General features: G+C 40.0%; 1 protein-coding gene across 1 annotated transcript in view; it reads left to right on the forward strand.

Annotated features, from left to right (window-relative positions):
- Positions 1-419: 419 nt before the first annotated feature.
- The window catches only part of LOC131952033 (complement C3), a gene marked incomplete at its 3' end in the record, with an annotated part of 44,545 nt that continues 23,488 nt past the window's right edge, over positions 420-21,476 (forward strand). The window contains exons 1-2 of the mRNA XM_059314499.1: positions 420-1,349; positions 11,143-11,422. Coding sequence (XP_059170482.1) covers positions 11,331-11,422 — 92 coding nt within the window. The remainder of the gene's footprint in view (positions 1,350-11,142; positions 11,423-21,476) is intronic.

Raw genomic sequence — 21,476 nt, forward strand, 5'->3', positions numbered from 1 at the left:
AACATTTAGGATGGTAAGGTAGGGGGTACACATCAAACATTTAGGATGGTAAGGTAGGAGGTGCACATCAAACATTTAGGATGGTAAGGTAGGGGGTACACATCAAACATTTAGGATGGTAAGGGAGGTACACGTCAAACATTTAGGATGGTAAGGGAGGTACACATCAAACATTTAGGATGGTAAGGGAGGTACACGTCAAACATTTAGGATGGTAAGGGAGGTACACATCAAACATTTAGGATGGTAAGGGAGGTACACGTCAAACATTTAGGATGGTAAGGTAGGTACACGTCAGAGAACGAAGTACTCGATACCGCGGTGAGTTAAAAAAATGCCCAACTCCATTCTGCCGGATTGTTAGTAAACAACCCCGCCATCCCCGACCCGTTGACTCGAGCGGTGGGGGAGTGGTGGCTGGCTTCAAGTTTGCCAGTTCTTCATGCACTCAGGTTAACACAGGGCTTCAACATCGCGTCATTAACTGTTTCATTCTGTTAGATAGCGTCTTCTGACCGGAGAGGTTTTGGTTGAAAAAATTGGTCGTGATCTCTATCAGCTGGAGCTAGGGTTAAGATTAAATTCGGGCTGTGGATTTATGGTTCAACTAAACTGATCAGGATTTATGGTTCAACTAAACTGATCAGGATTTATGGTTCAACTAAACTGATCAGGATTTATGGTTCAACTAAACTGATCAGGATTTATGGTTCAACTAAACTGATCAGGATTTATGGTTCAACTAAACTGATCAGGATTTATGGTTCAACTAAACTGATCAGGATTTATGGTTCAACTAAACTGATCAGGATTTATGGTTCAACTAAACTGATCAGGATTTATGGCTCAACTAAACTGATCAGGATTTATGGCTCAACTAAACTGATCAGGATTTATGGTTCAACTAAACTGATCAGGATTTATGGCTCAACTAAACTGATCAGGATTTATGGTTCAACTAAACTGATCAGGATTTATGGTTCAACTAAACTGATCAGGATTTATGGCTCAACTAAACTGATCAGGATTTATGGTTCAACTAAACTGATCAGGATTTATGGTTCAACTAAACTGATCAGGATTTATGGTTCAACTAAACTGATCAGGATTTGTGGTTCAACTAAACTGATCAGGATTTATGGTTCAACTAAACTGATCAGGATTTATGGTTCAACTAAACTGATTGCCCGCTGTGACCTTTCGTCTGGTCGGTTTTTTCACCGTGACCAGTGAAGTGTGTAGTGACGTCACGTGGCTTTTGTTGACCGCAACATTAGTGAACTGGACCGTCAGGGTGAAGGTCGACAAAAGTAACTGATGGCTGTAGACACACTCGCAGTAGTATAAAGGTAAGAAAATGTCCTCGTTTGTTGGTCAAAATGTCCTCGTTTGTTGGTCAAAATGTCCTCGTTTGTTGGTCAAAATGTCCTCGTTTGTTGGTCAAAATGTCCTCGTTTGTTGGTCAAATTGTCCTCGTTTGTTGGTCAAAATGTCCTCGTTTGTTGGTCAAAATGTCCTCGTTTGTTGGTCAAAATGTCCTCGTTTGTTGGTCAAAATGTCCTCGTTTGTTGGTCAAATTGTCCTCGTTTGTTGGTCAAAATGTCCTCGTTTGTTGGTCAAAATGTCCTCGTTTGTTGGTCAAAATGTCCTCGTTTGTTGGTCAAAATGTCCTCGTTTGTTGGTCAAAATGTCCTCTCTCTCACATTAGTTCTTGCTTGACCTCACAATGTCAGTCTAATAGCACCACATTTTGTCCTTTGTGTGTTTTGAAATAGTGACGTATCAGAAACAGAAATCGTGTTTTCCCATGTCTAATCTTTAAGGAGTACCCTAACCTGCACCCCCCCCCCTTCCTCATATTAATGGTTAGCGAGCAAGTCTTGTTATTTAATGTCTGACATGATACTTATTTAATGTTTGGCATGATACTTGTTATTTAATGTCTGACATGATACTTATTTAATGTCTGACATGATACTTGTTATTTAATGTCTGACATGATTCTGTTTGACATTTTAGACAGCAGTTACACGCCATTAAACCTCGCCATAAACCCGCAGGCTGGCCGCAGGCGTACATTGAGCGCTCAGGGCTGGTTTGGTGTGGTTATGTTTTGGAAACAGAGAAATAGGGAAAGGGCACACAAACACACATACACACACAATCATACACACACATGTGCATGGAATATTTATTTTTGTTACTTGTCTATGTTAAACATGAATGCATCAGATGTGGCATTGAACATAAATGTTGTAGGCATTTAAATTGAACATAAATGTGGTAGGCATTTAAATTGAACATAAATGTGGTAGGCATTTAAATTGAACATAAATGTGGTAGGCATTTAAGTTGAACATAAATGTGGTAGGCATTTAAATTGATCATAAATATGGTAGGCATTTAAATTGAACATAAATGTGGTAGGCATTTAAGTTGAACATAAATGTGGTAGGCATTTAAATTGATCATAAATGTGGTAGGCATTTAAGTTGAACATAAATGTGGTAGGCATTTAAGTTGAACATAAATGTGGTAGGCATTTAAGTTGAACATAAATGTGGTAGGCATTTAAATTGATCATAAATATGGTAGGCATTTAAGTTGAACATAAATGTGGTAGGCATTTAAATTGAACATAAATGTGGTAGGCGTTTAAATTAAACATAAATGTGGTAGGCATTTAAGTTGAACATAAATGTGGTAGGCATTTAAGTTGAGCATAAATGTGGTAGGCATTTAAATTGAACATAAATGTGGTAGGCATTTAAATTGAACATAAATGTGGTAGGCATTGAAATTGATCATAAATGTGGTAGGCATTTAAATTGACCATAAATGTGGTAGGCGTTTAAGTTGAACATAAATGTGGTAGGCATTTAAATTGATCATAAATGTGGTAGGCATTTAAATTGAACATAAATGTGGTAGGCATTTAAGATGAACATAAATGTGGTAGGCATTTAAATTGATCATAAATATGGTAGGCATTTAAGTTGAACATAAATGTGGTAGGCATTTAAATTGAACATAAATGTGGTAGGCATTTAAATTAAACATAAATGTGGTAGGCATTTAAGTTGAACATAAATGTGGTAGGCATTTAAGTTGAACATAAATGTGGTAGGCATTTAAGTTGAACATATTTAAAAGGATTGGGAGCGGTGGTGACCGGGTCAGATAACGTGTTTCGCCATCGATAAGTGGATATCACACATCACCATAACTACAGAAACCAGCACCAACCACAGCACCAACTACAGCACCAACCACAGCACCAACTACAGCACCAACTACTGCACCAACTACAGCTACCCACCAGCACCAACCACAGCACCAACAAAAGCACCAACTACAGCACCAACTACAGCACCAACTACAGCACCAACTACAGCACCAACTACAGCACCAACTACAGCACCAACTACAGCACCAACTACAGCACCAACTACAGCACCAACTACAGCACCAACTACAGCACCAACTACAGCACCAACTACAGCACCAACTACAGCACCAACTACAGCACCAACTACAGCACCAACTACAGCACCAACTACAGCACCAACTACAGCACCAACTACAGCACCAACTACAGCACCAACTACAGCACCAACTACAGCTACCCACCAGCACCAACTACAGCATCAACCACAGCACCAACTACAGCACCAACTACAGCACCAACTACAGCACCAACTACAGCACCAACTACAGCACCAACTACAGCACCAACTACAGCACCAACTACAGCACCAACTACAGCACCAACTACAGCACCAACGACAGCACCAACTACAGCACCAACTACAGCTACCCACCAGCACCAACCACAGCACCAACAAAAGCACCAACTGCAGCACCAACTACAGCACCAACTACAGCTACCCATCAGCACCAACCACAGCACCAACTACAGCACCAACTACAGCACCAACTACAGCACCAACTACAGCACCAACTACAGCACCAACTACAGCACCAACTACAGCACCAACTACAGCACCAACTACAGCACCAACTACAGCTACCCACCAGCACCAACTACAGCATCAACCACAGCACCAACTACAGCACCAACTACAGCACCAACTACAGCACCAACTACAGCACCAACTACAGCACCAACTACAGCACCAACTACAGCACCAACTACAGCACCAACTACAGCACCAACTACAGCACCAACTACAGCACCTACCACAGCACCAACTACAGCACCAACTACAGCTATCCATCAGCTCCAACTACAGCACCAACCACAGCACCAACTACAGCACCAACTACAGCACCAACTACAGCTACCCACCAGCACCAACCACAGCACCAACTGCAGCACCAACCACAGCACCAACTACAGCACCAACTACAGCTATCCATCAGCTCCAACTACAGCACCAACCACAGCACCAATTACTGCACCAACTACAGCACCAACTACAGCTACCCACCAGCACCAACCACAGCACCAACTGCAGCACCAACCACAGCACCAACCACAGCACCAACAAAAGCACCAACTGCAGCACCAACTACAGCACCAACTACAGCACCAACTACAGCTACCCACCAGCACCAACCACAGCACCAACAAAAGCACCAACTACAGCACCAACTACAGCACCAACTACAGCACCAACTACAGCACCAACTGCAGCACCAACCACAGCACCAACTACAGCACCAACTACAGCTATCCATCAGCTCCAACTACAGCACCAACCACAGCACCAACTACAGCACCAACTACAGCACCAACTACAGCTACCCACCAGCACCAACCACAGCACCAACTGCAGCACCAACCACAGCACCAACTACAGCACCAACTACAGCTATCCATCAGCTCCAACTACAGCACCAACTACAGCACCAACTACAGCACCAACTACAGCACTAACTACAGCACCAACTAAAGCTACCCACCAGCACCAACCACAGCACCAACTACAGCACCAACTACAGCACCAACCACAGCACCAACTACAGCACCAACCACAGCACCAACCACAGCACCAACTACAGCACCAACTACAGCACCAACTACAGCACCAACTACAGCACCAACTACAGCACCAACTACAGCTACCCACCAGCACCAACCACAGCATCAACTACAGCACCAACTACAGCACCAACCACAGCACCAACCATAGCACCAACCACAGCACCAACTACAGCACCAACTACAGCACCAACTACAGCACCAACTACAGCACCAACTACAGCACCAACTACAGCACCAACTACAGCTATCCATCAGCTCCAACTACAGCACCAACCACAGCACCAACTACAGCACCAACTACAGCACCAACTACAGCACCAACTACAGCACCAACTACAGCACCAACTACAGCACCAACTACAGCACCAACTACAGCACCAACTACAGCACCAACTACAGCACCAACTACAGCACCAACTACAGCTACCCACCAGCACCAACCACAGCACCAACTACAGCACCAACTACAGCACCAACTACAGCTACCCACCAGCACCAACTACAGCACCAACTACAGCACCAACTACAGCACCAACTACAGCACCAACTACAGCACCAACTACAGCATCAACCACAGCACCAACTACAGCACCAACTACAGCACCAACTACAGCACCAACTACAGCACCAACTACAGCTACCCACCAGCACCAACTACAGCACCAACTACAGCACCAACTACAGCACCAACTACAGCACCAACTACAGCACCAACTACAGCACCAACTACAGCACCAACTACAGCACCAACTACAACTACCCACCAGCACCAACTACAGCATCAACCACAGCACCAACTACAGCACCAACTACAGCACCAACTACAGCACCAACTACAGCACCAACTACAGCACCAACTACAGCACCAACTACAGCACCAACTACAGCACCAACTACAGCACCAACTACAGCACCAACTACAGCTACCCACCAGCACCAACCACAGCACCAACAAAAGCACCAACTGCAGCACCAACTACAGCACCAACTACAGCACCAACTACAGCTACCCACCAGCACCAACCACAGCACCAACAAAAGCACCAACTACAGCACCAACTACAGCACCAACTACAGCACCAACCACAGCACCAACTACAGCACCAACTACAGCTATCCATCAGCTCCAACTACAGCACCAACCACAGCACCAACTACAGCACCAACTACAGCACCAACTACAGCTACCCACCAGCACCAACCACAGCACCAACTGCAGCACCAACCACAGCACCAACTACAGCACCAACTACAGCTATCCATCAGCTCCAACTACAGCACCAACTACAGCACCAACTACAGCACCAACTACAGCACCAACTACAGCACCAACTAAAGCTACCCACCAGCACCAACCACAGCACCAACTACAGCACCAACTACAGCACCAACCACAGCACCAACTACAGCACCAACCACAGCACCAACCACAGCACCAACTACAGCACCAACTACAGCACCAACTACAGCACCAACTACAGCACCAACTACAGCACCAACTACAGCTACCCACCAGCACCAACCACAGCATCAACTACAGCACCAACTACAGCACCAACTACAGCACCAACTACAGCACCAACTACAGCTACCCACCAGCACCAACTACAGCTACCCACCAGCACCAACCACAGCATCAACTACAGCACCAACTACAGCACCAACCACAGCACCAACCATAGCACCAACCACAGCACCAACTACAGCACCAACTACAGCACCAACTACAGCACCAACTACAGCACCAACTACAGCACCAACTACAGCACCAACTACAGCTATCCATCAGCTCCAACTACAGCACCAACCACAGCACCAACTACAGCACCAACTACAGCACCAACTACAGCACCAACTACAGCACCAACTACAGCACCAACTACAGCACCAACTACAGCACCAACTACAGCACCAACTACAGCACCAACTACAGCACCAACTACAGCACCAACTACAGCACCAACTACAGCACCAACTACAGCTACCCACCAGCACCAACCACAGCACCAACTACAGCACCAACTACAGCACCAACTACAGCTACCCACCAGCACCAACCACAGCACCAACAAAAGCACCAACTGCAGCACCAACCACAGCACCAACTACAGCACCAACTACAGCTATCCATCAGCTCCAACTACAGCACCAACTACAGCACCAACTACAGCACCAACTACAGCACCAACTAAAGCTACCCACCAGCACCAACCACAGCACCAACAAAAGCACCAACTACAGCACCAACTACAGCACCAACTACAGCACCAACTACAGCACCAACTACAGCACCAACTACAGCACCAACTACAGCACCAACTACAGCACCAACTAAAGCTACCCACCAGCACCAACCACAGCACCAACAAAAGCACCAACTACAGCACCAACTACAGCTCCAACTACAGCACCAACCACAGCACCAACCACAGCACCAACTACAGCACCAACTACAGCACCAACTACAGCACCAACTACAGCACCAACTACAGCACCAACTACAGCACCAACTACAGCACCAACTACAGCACCAACTACAGCTACCCACCAGCACCAACCACAGCATCAACTACAGCACCAACTACAGCACCAACTACAGCACCAACTACAGCACCAACTACAGCACCAACTACAGCACCAACTACAGCACCAACTACAGCTACCCACCAGCACCAACCACAGCATCAACTACAGTACCAACTACAGCACTAACTACAGCACCAACTACAGCACCAACTACAGCTACCCACCAGCACCAACTACAGCTACCCACCAGCACCAACCACAGCATCAACTACAGCACCAACTACAGCACTAACTACAGCACCAACTACAGCACCAACTACAGCACCAACTACAGCTACCCACCAGCACCAACTACAGCTACCCACCAGCACCAACCACAGCATCAACTACAGCACCAACTACAGCACCAACCACAGCACCAACTACAGCACCAACTACAGCACCAACCACAGCACCAACTACAGCACCAACTACAGCACCAACTACAGCACCAACTACAGCACCAACTACAGCACCAACTACAGCACCAACTACAGCACCAACTACAGCACCAACTACAGCACCAACTACAGCACCAACTACAGCACCAACTACAGCACCAACTACAGCACCAACTACAGCACCAACTACAGCACCAACTACAGCACCAACTACAGCTACCCACCAGCACCAACCACAGCATCAACTACAGCACCAACTACAGCACCAACTACAGCACCAACTACAGCACCAACTACAGCACCAACTACAGCACCAACTACAGCACCAACTACAGCACCAACTACAGCACCAACTACAGCTACCCACCAGCACCAACCACAGCATCAACTACAGCACCAACTACAGCACCAACTACAGCACCAACTACAGCACCAACTACAGCTACCCACCAGCACCAACTACAGCTACCCACCAGCACCAACCACAGCATCAACTACAGCACCAACTACAGCACCAACCACAGCACCAACCATAGCACCAACCACAGCACCAACTACAGCACCAACTACAGCACCAACTACAGCACCAACTACAGCTATCCATCAGCTCCAACTACAGCACCAACCACAGCACCAACTACAGCACCAACTACTGCACCAACTACAGCTACCCACCAGCACCAACCACAGCACCAACTACAGCACCAACTACAGCACCAACTACAGCACCAACTACAGCTACCCACCAGCACCAACCATAGCACCAACCACAGCACCAACTACAGCACCAACTACAGCTATCCATCAGCTCCAACTACAGCACCAACCACAGCACCAACTACAGCACCAACTACAGCACCAACTACAGCACCAACTACAGCACCAACTACAGCACCAACTACAGCACCAACTACAGCACCAACTACAGCTACCCACCAGCACCAACCACAGCACCAACTACAGCACCAACTACAGCTACCCACCAGCACCAACCACAGCACCAACTACAGCACCAACTACAGCACCAACTACAGCACCAGCCACAGCACCAACTACAGCTACCCACCAGCACCAACCACAGCACCAACTACAGCACCAACTACAGCTATCCATCAGTTCCAACTACAGCATCAACCACAGCACCAACTGCAGCACCAACTACAGCTACCCACCAGCACCAACCACAGCACCAACAAAAGCACCAACTACAGCTATCCATCAGCTCCAACTACAGCACCAACTACAGCACCAACCACAGCACCAACTACAGCTACCCACCAGCACCAACCACAGCATCAACTACAGCACCAACTACAGCACCAACCACAGCACCAACTACAGCACCAACCACAGCACCAACCATAGCACCAAACACAGCACCAACTACAGCTACCCACCAGCACCAACCACAGCACCAACTACAGCACCAACCACAGCACCAACCACAGCACCAACTACAGCACCAACCACAGCACCAACCACAGCACCAACTACAGCACCAACTACAGCACCAACCACAGCACCAACCACAGCACCAACTACAGCACCAACTACAGCACCAACTACAGCTACCCACCAGCACCAACTACAGCACCAACTACAGCACCAACCAAAGCACCAACCACAGCACCAACTACAGCACCAACCACAGCACCAACCACAGCACCAACCACAGCACCAACTACAGCACCAACTACAGCACCAACTACAGCACCAACTACAGCACCAACCACAGCACCAACTACAGCTACCCACCAGCACCAACTACAGCTACCCACCAGCACCAACTACAGCATCAACTACAGCACCAACTGCAGCACCAACTACAGCACCAACTACAGCACCAACCACAGCACCAACCATAGCACCAACCACAGCACCAACCACAGCACCAACTACAGCACCAACTACAGCACCAACTACAGCACCAACTACAGCACCAACTACAGCACCAACTACAGCACCAACCACAGCACCAACTACAGCACCAACTACAGCACCAACTACAGCTACCCACCAGCACCAACCACAGCATCAACTACAGCACCAACTACAGCTACCCACCAGCACCAACTACAGCACAAACTACAGCATCAACTACAGCTACCCACCAGCACCAACCACAGCACCAACTACAGCACCAACTACAGCACCAACTACAGCTACCCACCAGCACCAGCTACAGCTACCCACCAGCACCAACCACAGCACCAACTACAGCACCAACTACAGCTACCCACCAGCACCAACCACAGCACCAACTACAGCACCAACTACAGCACCAACTACAGCTACCCACCAGCACCAGCTACAGCTACCCACCAGCACCAACCACAGCACCAACTACAGCACCAACTACAGCACCAACTACAGCTACCCACCAGCACCAACCACAGCACAAACTACAGCAACAACGACAGCACCAACTGCAGCACCAACCACAGCACCAACTACAGCACCAACTACAGCACCAACTACAGCTACCCACCAGCACCAACTACAGCTACCCACCAGCACCAACCACAGCACAAACTACAGCACCAACTACAGCACCAACTACAGCACCAACTACAGCACCAACTACAGCTACCCACCAGCACCAACCACAGCACAAACTACAGCATCAACCACAGCTACCCACCAGCACCAACTACAGCACCAACCACAGCACCAACTACAGCACCAACCACAGCACAAACTACAGCACCAACTACAGCACCAACTACAGCACCAACCACTGCTACCCACCAGCACCAACTACAGCACCAACTACAGCACCAACCACTGCTACCCACCAGCACCAACTAGGACTGTAGGACTCTAGGACTGTAGGACTCTAAGTCTAGCACTGTTATGTAGGTCTTAATGCCCAGTGTTTCTTCCAGACTTTTTTCTCCGTGGGGGAATTTTTTTTTGGGGGGGGAGGGGGGGGGGGCGGACTAAAATTTCCGGGGGGGGGCTGACACTGTTAAAGGTATATATTATCTATATAAATTCCATTTCGTTCGGGGTAGTGGGGGGGGGGGGCTCCGCCTGGAAGAAACACTGTTAATGCCCGTGGGATCGCATGATTTAAAATTCAGTCGAAAATAGATAATAAAGGTGGACAACTGTACATATCTGGGCAAATCTTCAAACTTAAGTTATCTTCTCATTTTTTTTTCACAGAAATTATACCGAGGCTGGTGTAGACACATCACTTCTAGCGAGGCTGGTGTAGACACATCACTTCTAGCGAGGCTGGTGTAGACACATCACTTCTAGCGAGGCTGGTGTAGACACATCACTTCTAGCGAGGCTGGTGTAGACACATCACTTCTAGCGAGGCTGGTGTAGACACATCACTTCTAGCGAGGATGGAGGTGTGGCCACATCCACACAAAAAACCAGCCATGTTCCTCCACACTGCCACAATTGTCCTCTGTGTTTTCTTTAAATTCTCTCTCAGGTATGACACAAGACTATAGGTCTAAATATAGAAGCCTGAATATATAGGTCTAAATATAGAAGCCTGAATATATAGGTCTAAATATAGAAGCCTGAATATATAGGTCTAAATATATGAGCCTGAATATATAGGTCTAAATATAGAAGCCTGAATATATAGGTCTAAATATAGAAGCCTGAATATATAGGTCTAATTATATGAGCCTGAATATATAGGTCTAATTATATGGGCCTGAATATATAGGTCTAATTATATGAGCCTGAATATATAGGTCTAAATATAGGAGCCTGAATATATAGGTCTAAATATAGGAGCCTGAATATATAGGTCTAAATATATGAGCCTAAATATATAGGTCTAAATGTATTAGCCTGAATATATAGGTCTAAATGTATGAGCCTGAATATATAGGTCTAAATATATGAGCCTGAATATATAGGTCTAAATATATGAGCCTGAATATATAGGTCTAAATATATGAGCCTGAATATATAGGTCTAAATATAGGAGCCTGAATATATAGGTCTAATTATATGAGCCTGAATATATAGGTCTAATTATATGAGCCTGAATATATAGGTCTAAATATATGAGCCTGAATATATAGGTCTAATTATATGAGCCTGAATATATAGGTCTAAATGTATGAGCCTGAATATATAGGTCTAAATGTATGAGCCTGAATATATAGGTCTAATTATATGAGCCTGTATATATAGGTCTAAATATAGGAGCCTGAATATATAGGTCTAAATATAGGAGCCTGAATATATAGGTCTAATTATATGGGCCTGAATATATAGGTCTAAATATATGGGCCTGAATATATAGGTCTAATTATATGAGCCTGAATATATAGGTCTAAATATATGAGCCTGAATATATAGGTCTAAATATATGAGCCTGAATATATAGGTCTAAATATATGAGCCTGAATATATAGGTCTAAATATATGAGCCTGAATATATAGGTCTAAATATATGAGCCTGAATATATAGGTCTAAATATATGGGCCTGAATATATAGGTCTAAATGTATGGGCCTGAATATATAGGTCTAAATATATGGGCCTGAATATATAGGTCTAATTATATGAGCCTGAATATATAGGTCTAATTATATGAGCCTGAATATATAGGTCTAAATGTATGAGCCTGAATATATAGGTCTAATTATATGGGCCTGAATATATAGGTCTAAATATAGGAGCCTGAATATATAGGTCTAAATATATGGGCCTGAATATATAGGTCTAATGATAGGAGCCTGAATATATAGGTCTAAATGTATGGGCCTGAATATATAGGTCTAAATACAGGAGCCTGAATATATAGGTCTAAATATAGGAGCCTGAATATATAGGTCTAAATATATGAGCCTGAATATATAGGTCTAAATATATGGGCCTGAATATATAGGTCTAAATGTATGGGCCTGAATATATAGGTCTAAATATATGAGCCTGAATATATAGGTCTAAATATATGAGCCTGAATATATAGGTCTAAATGTATGGGCCTGAATATATAGGTCTAAATATATGAGCCTGAATATATAGGTCTAAATGTATGGGCCTGAATATATAGGTCAGAATATAGGAGCCTGAATATATAGGTCTAAATATAGGAGCCTGAATATATAGGTCTAAATATAGGAGCCTGAATATATAGGTCTAAATATAGGAGCCTGAATATATAGGTCTAAATATAGGAGCCTGAATATATAGGTCTAAATATAGGAGCCTGAATATATAGGTCTAAATATATGAGCCTGAATATATAGGTCTAAATGTATGAGCCTGAATATATAGGTCTAAATGTATGAGCCTGAATATATAGGTCTAAATATATGAGCCTGAATATATAGGTCTAAATATATGAGCCTGAATATATAGGTCTAAATATATGAGCCTGAATATATAGGTCTAAATATAGGAGCCTGAATATATAGGTCTAATTATATGAGCCTGAATATATAGGTCTAATTATATGAGCCTGAATATATAGGTCTAAATATATGAGCCTGAATATATAGGTCTAATTATATGAGCCTGAATATATAGGTCTAAATGTATGAGCCTGAATATATAGGTCTAAATGTATGAGCCTGAATATATAGGTCTAATTATATGAGCCTGAATATATAGGTCTAAATATAGGAGCCTGAATATATAGGTCTAAATATAGGAGCCTGAATATATAGGTCTAATTATATGGGCCTGAATATATAGGTCTAAATATATGGGCCTGAATATATAGGTCTAATTATATGAGCCTGAATATATAGGTCTAAATATATGAGCCTGAATATATAGGTCTAAATATATGAGCCTGAATATATAGGTCTAAATATATGAGCCTGAATATATAGGTCTAAATATATGAGCCTGAATATATAGGTCTAAATATATGGGCCTGAATATATAGGTCTAAATGTATGGGCCTGAATATATAGGTCTAAATATATGGGCCTGAATATATAGGTCTAATTATATGAGCCTGAATATATAGGTCTAAATGTATGAGCCTGAATATATAGGTCTAAATATATGGGCCTGAATATATAGGTCTAAATATATGGGCCTGAATATATAGGTCTAAATATAGGAGCCTGAATATATAGGTCTAAATATATGGGCCTGAATATATAGGTCTAATGATAGGAGCCTAAATATATAGGTCTAAATGTATGGGCCTGAATATATAGATCTAAATGTATGAGCCTGAATATATAGGTCTAATTATATGAGCCTGAATATATAGGTCTAATTATATGAGCCTGAATATATAGGTCTAAATGTATGAGCCTGAATATATAGGTCTAATTATATGGGCCTGAATATATAGGTCTAATTATATGAGCCTTAATATATAGGTCTAAATGTATGAGCCTGAATATATAGGTCTAAATATATGGGCCTGAATATATAGGTCTAAATATATGGGCCTGAATATATAGGTCTAAATATAGGAGCCTGAATATATAGGTCTAAATATAGAAGCCTGAATATATAGGTCTAAATATATGAGCCTGAATATATAGGTCTAATTTTATGGGCCTAAATATATAGGTCTAATTTTATGAGCCTGAATATATAGGTCTAAATGTATGAGCCTGAATATATAGGTCTAAATATAGGAGCCTGAATATATAGGTCTAAATGTATGAGCCTGAATATATAGGTCTAAATATAGGAGCCTGAATATATAGGTCTAAATATAGGAGCCTGAATATATAGGTCTAAATATAGGAGCCTGAATATATAGGTCTAAATATAGGAGCCTGAATATATAGGTCTAAATGTATGAGCCTGAATATATAGGTTTAAATATAGGAGCCTGAATATATAGGTCTAAATGTATGAGCCTGAATATATAGGTCTAAATGTATGGGTCTAAATATATAGGTCTAAATGTATGGGTCTAAATATATAGGTCTAAATGTATGGGCCTGAATATATAGGTCTAAATGTATGAGCCTGAATATATAGGTCTAAATATAGGAGCCTGAATATATAGGTCTAAATATAGGAGCCTGAATATATAGGTCTAAATGTATGAGCCTGAATATATAGGTCTAATTATATGGGCCTGAATATATAGGTCTAAATATAGGAGCCTGAATATATAGGTCTAAATATAGGAGCCTGAATATATAGGTCTAAATGTATGGGCCTGAATATATAGGTCTAAATGTATGGGTCTAAATATATAGGTCTAAATGTATGGGCCTGAATATATAGGTCTAAATGTATGAGCGTGAATATATAGGTCTAAATGTATGAGCCTGAATATATAGGTCTAATTATATGGGCCTGAATATATAGGTCTAAATATAGGAGCCTGAATATATAGGTCTAAATATATGGGCCTGAATATATAGGTCTAAATGTATGGGTCTAAATATATAGGTCTAAATGTATGGGCCTGAATATATAGGTCTAAATGTATGAGCCTGAATATATAGGTCTAAATGTATGAGCCTGAATATATAGGTCTAATTATATGGGCCTGAATTTATAGGTCTAATTATATGAGCCTGAATATATAGGTCTAAATATATGAGCCTGAATATATAGGTCTAAATGTATGGGCCTGAAAATATAGGTCTAAATATATGGGCCTGAATATATAGGTCTAAATATAGGAGCCTGAATATATAGGTCTAAATATAGGAGCCTGAATATATAGGTCTAAATGTATGGGCCTGAATATATAGGTCTAAATGTATGGGTCTAAATATATAGGTCTAAATGTATGGGTCTAAATATATAGGTCTAAATGTATGGGCCTGAATATATAGGTTTAAATGTATGAGCCTGAATATATAGGTCTAAATGTATGAGCCTGAATATATAGGTCTAATTATATGGGCCTGAATATATAGGTCTAAATATAGGAGCCTGAATATATAGGTCTAAATATAGGAGCCTGAATATATAGGTCTAAATGTATGGGCCTGAATATATAGGTCTAAATGTATGGGTCTAAATATATAGGTCTAAATGTATGGGCCTGAATATATAGGTCTAAATGTATGAGCCTGAATATATAGGTCTAAATGTATGAGCCTGAATATATAGGTCTAATTATATGGGCCTGAATATATAGGTCTAAATATAGGAGCCTGAATATATAGGTCTAAATATATGGGCCTGAATATATAGGTCTAAATTTATGGGTCTAAATATATAGGTCTAAATGTATGGGCCTGAATATATAGGTCTAAATGTATGAGCCTGAATATATAGGTCTAAATGTATGAGCCTGAATATATAGGTCTAATTATATGGGCCTGAATTTATAGGTCTAATTATATGAGCCTGAATATATAGGTCTAAATATATGAGCCTGAATATATAGGTCTAAATGTATGGGCCTGAAAATATAGGTCTAAATATATGGGCCTGAATATATAGGTCTAAATATAGGAGCCTGAATATATAGGTCTAAATATATGGGCCTGAATATATAGGTCTAAATATAGGAGCCTGAATAAATAGGTCTAAATATAGGAGCCTGAATATATAGGTCTAAATATAGGAGCCTGAATATATAGGTCTAAATATAGGAGCCTGAATATATAGGTCTAAATATATGGGCCTGAATATATAGGTCTAAATATAGGAGCCTGAATATATAGGTCTAAATATAGGAGCCTGAATATATAGGTCTAAATATAGGAGCCTGAATATATAGGTCTAAATATATGAGCCTGAATATATAGGTCTAAATATATGGGCCTGAATATATAGGACTAAATGTATGGGCCTGAATATATAGGTCTAAATATATGAGCCTGAATATAAAGGTCTAAATATATGAGCCTGAATATATAGGTCTAAATGTATGGGCCTGAATATATAGGTCAGAATATAGGAGCCTGAATATATAGGTCTAAATATAGGAGCCTGAATATATAGGTCTAAATATAGGAGCCTGAATATATAGGTCTAAATATAGGAGCCTGAATATATAGGTCTAAATATAGGAGCCTGAATATATAGGTCTAAATATATGAGCCTGAATATATAGGTCTAAATGTATGAGCCTGAATATATAGGTCTAAATGTATGAGCCTGAATATATAGGTCTAAATATATGAGCCTGAATATATAGGTCTAAATATATGAGCCTGAATATATAGGTCTAAATATATGAGCCTGAATATATAGGTCTAAATATAGGAGCCTGAATATATAGGTCTAATTATATGAGCCTGAATATATAGGTCTAATTATATGAGCCTGAATATATAGGTCTAAATATATGAGCCTGAATATATAGGTCTAATTATATGAGCCTGAATATATAGGTCTAAATGTATGAGTCTGAATATATAGGTCTAAATGTATGAGCCTGAATATATAGGTCTAATTATATGAGCCTGAATATATAGGTCTAAATGTATGAGCCTGAATATATAGGTCTAATTATATGAGCCTGAATATATAGGTCTAAATATAGGAGCCTGAATATATAGGTCTAAATATAGGAGCCTGAATATATAGGTCTAATTATATGGGCCTGAATATATAGGTCTAAATATATGGGCCTGAATATATAGGTCTAATTATATGAGCCTGAATATATAGGTCTAAATATATGAGCCTGAATATATAGGTCTAAATATATGAGCCTGAATATATAGGTCTAAATATATGAGCCTGAATATATAGGTCTAAATATATGAGCCTGAATATATAGGTCTAAATATATGGGCCTGAATATATAGGTCTAAATGTATGGGCCTGAATATATAGGTCTAAATATATGGGCCTGAATATATAGGTCTAATTATATGAGCCTGAATATATAGGTCTAATTATATGAGCCTGAATATATAGGTCTAAATGTATGAGCCTGAATATATAGGTCTAATTATATGGGCCTGAATATATAGGTCTAAATATAGGAGCCTGAATATATAGGTCTAAATATATGGGCCTGAATATATAGGTCTAATGATAGGAGCCTGAATATTTAGGTCTATATGTATGGGCCTGAATATATAGGTCTAAATATAGGAGCCTGAATATATAGGTCTAAATATAGGAGCCTGAATATATAGGTCTAAATATATTAGCCTGAATATATAGGTCTAAATATATGGGCCTGAATATATAGGTCTAAATATATGGGCCTGAATATATAGGTCTAATTATATGAGCCTGAATATATAGGTCTAAATATATGAGCCTGAATATATAGGTCTAAATATATGAGCCTGAATATATAGGTCTAAATATATGAGCCTGAATATATAGGTCTAAATATATGAGCCTGAATATATAGGTCTAAATATATGGGCCTGAATATATAGGTCTAAATGTATGGGCCTGAATATATAGGTCTAAATATATGGGCCTGAATATATAGGTCTAATTATATGAGCCTGAATATATAGGTCTAATTATATGAGCCTGAATATATAGGTCTAAATGTATGAGCCTGAATATATAGGTCTAATTATATGGGCCTGAATATATAGGTCTAAATATAGGAGCCTGAATATATAGGTCTAAATATATGGGCCTGAATATATAGGTCTAATGATAGGAGCCTGAATATATAGGTCTAAATGTATGGGCCTGAATATATAGGTCTAAATATAGGAGCTTGAATATATAGGTCTAAATATAGGAGCCTGAATATATATGTCTAAATATATGAGCCTGAATATATAGGTCTAAATATATGGGCCTGAATATATAGGTCTAAATGTATGGGCCTGAATATATAGGTCTAAATGTATGGGTCTAAATATATAGGTCTAAATGTATGGGTCTAAATATATAGGTCTAAATGTATGGGCCTGAATATATAGGTTTAAATGTATGAGCCTGAATATATAGGTCTAAATGTATGAGCCTGAATATATAGGTCTAATTATATGGGCCTGAATATATAGGTCTAAATATAGGAGCCTGAATATATAGGTCTAAATATAGGAGCCTGAATATATAGGTCTAAATGTATGGGCCTGAATATATAGGTCTAAATGTATGGGTCTAAATATATAGGTCTAAATGTATGGGCCTGAATATATAGGTCTAAATGTATGAGCCTGAATATATAGGTCTAATTGTATGAGCCTGAATATATAGGTCTAATTATATGGGCCTGAATATATAGGTCTAAATATAGGAGCCTGAATATATAGGTCTAAATATATGGGCCTGAATATATAGGTCTAAATGTATGGGTCTAAATATATAGGTCTAAATGTATGGGCCTGAATATATAGGTCTAAATGTATGAGCCTGAATATATAGGTCTAAATGTATGAGCCTGAATATATAGGTCTAATTATATGGGCCTGAATTTATAGGTCTAATTATATGAGCCTGAATATATAGGTCTAAATATATGAGCCTGAATATATAGGTCTAAATGTATGGGCCTGAAAATATAGGTCTAAATATATGGGCCTGAATATATAGGTCTAAATATAGGAGCCTGAATATATAGGTCTAAATATATGGGCCTGAATATATAGGTCTAAATATAGGAGCCTGAATAAATAGGTCTAAATATAGGAGCCTGAATATATAGGTCTAAATATAGGAGCCTGAATATATAGGTCTAAATATAGGAGCCTGAATATATAGGTCTAAATATATGGGCCTGAATATATAGGTCTAAATATAGGAGCCTGAATATATAGGTCTAAATATATGAGCCTGAATATATAGGTCTAAATATATGGGCCTGAATATATAGGTCTAAATGTATGAGCCTGAATACAAAGGTCTAAATATATGAGCCTGAATATATAGGTCTAAATGTATGGGCCTGAATATATAGGTCAGAATATAGGAGCCTGAATATATAGGTCTAAATATAGGAGCCTGAATATATAGGTCTAAATATAGGAGCCTGAATATATAGGTCTAAATATAGGAGCCTGAATATATAGGTCTAAATATAGGAGCCTGAATATATAGGTCTAAATATATGAGCCTGAATATATAGGTCTAAATGTATGAGCCTAAATATATAGGTCTAAATGTATGAGCCTGAATATATAGGTCTAAATATATGAGCCTGAATATATAGGTCTAAATATATCAGCCTGAATATATAGGTCTAAATATATGAGCCTGAATATATAGGTCTAAATATAGGAGCCTGAATATATAGGTCTAATTATATGAGCCTGAATATATAGGTCTAATTATATGAGCCTGAATATATAGGTCTAAATATATGAGCCTGAATATATAGGTCTAATTATATGAGCCTGAATATATAGGTCTAAATGTATGAGTCTGAATATATAGGTCTAAATGTATGAGCCTGAATATATAGGTCTAATTATATGAGCCTGAATATATAGGTCTAAATATAGGAGCCTGAATATATAGGTCTAAATATAGGAGCCTGAATATATAGGTCTAATTATATGGGCCTGAATATATAGGTCTAAATATATGGGCCTGAATATATAGGTCTAATTATATGAGCCTGAATATATAGGTCTAAATATATGAGCCTGAATATATAGGTCTAAATATATGAGCCTGAATATATAGGTCTAAATATATGAGCCTGAATATATAGGTCTAAATATATGAGCCTGAATATATAGGTCTAAATATATGGGCCTGAATATATAGGTCTAAATGTATGGGCCTGAATATATAGGTCTAAATATATGGGCCTGAATATATAGGTCTAATTATATGAGCCTGAATATATAGGTCTAATTATATGAGCCTGAATATATAGGTCTAAATATATGAGCCTGAATATATAGGTCTAATTATATGGGCCTGAATATATAGGTCTAAATATAGGAGCCTGAATATATAGGTCTAAATATATGGGCCTGAATATATAGGTCTAATGATAGGAGCCTGAATATATAGGTCTAAATGTATGGGCCTGAATATATAGGTCTAAATATAGGAGCCTGAATATATAGGTCTAAATATAGGAGCCTGAATATATAGGTCTAAATATATGAGCCTGAATATATAGGTCTAAATATATGGGCCTGAATATATAGGTCTAAATGTATGGGCCTGAATATATAGGTCTAAATGTATGAGCCTGAATATATAGGTCTAAATGTATGAGCCTGAATATATAGGTCTAATTATATGGGCCTGAATTTATAGGTCTAATTATATGAGCCTGAATATATAGGTCTAAATATATGAGCCTGAATATATAGGTCTAAATGTATGGGCCTGAAAATATAGGTCTAAATATATGGGCCTGAATATATAGGTCTAAATATAGGAGCCTGAATATATAGGTCTAAATATAGGAGCCTGAATATATAGGTCTAAATGTATGGGCCTGAATATATAGGTCTAAATGTATGGGTCTAAATATATAGGTCTAAATGTATGGGTCTAAATATATAGGTCTAAATGTATGGGCCTGAATATATAGGTTTAAATGTATGGGCCTGAATATATAGGTCTAAATGTATGAGCCTGAATATATAGGTCTAATTATATGGGCCTGAATATATAGGTCTAAATATAGGAGCCTGAATATATAGGTCTAAATATAGGAGCCTGAATATATAGGTCTAAATGTA

The sequence above is a fragment of the Physella acuta genome, unplaced genomic scaffold (assembly GCF_028476545.2).
Source record: "Physella acuta isolate Inbredline_101_S28 unplaced genomic scaffold, ASM2847654v3 ptg000846l, whole genome shotgun sequence".
Taxonomy (NCBI): Eukaryota; Metazoa; Mollusca; class Gastropoda; family Physidae; genus Physella; species Physella acuta.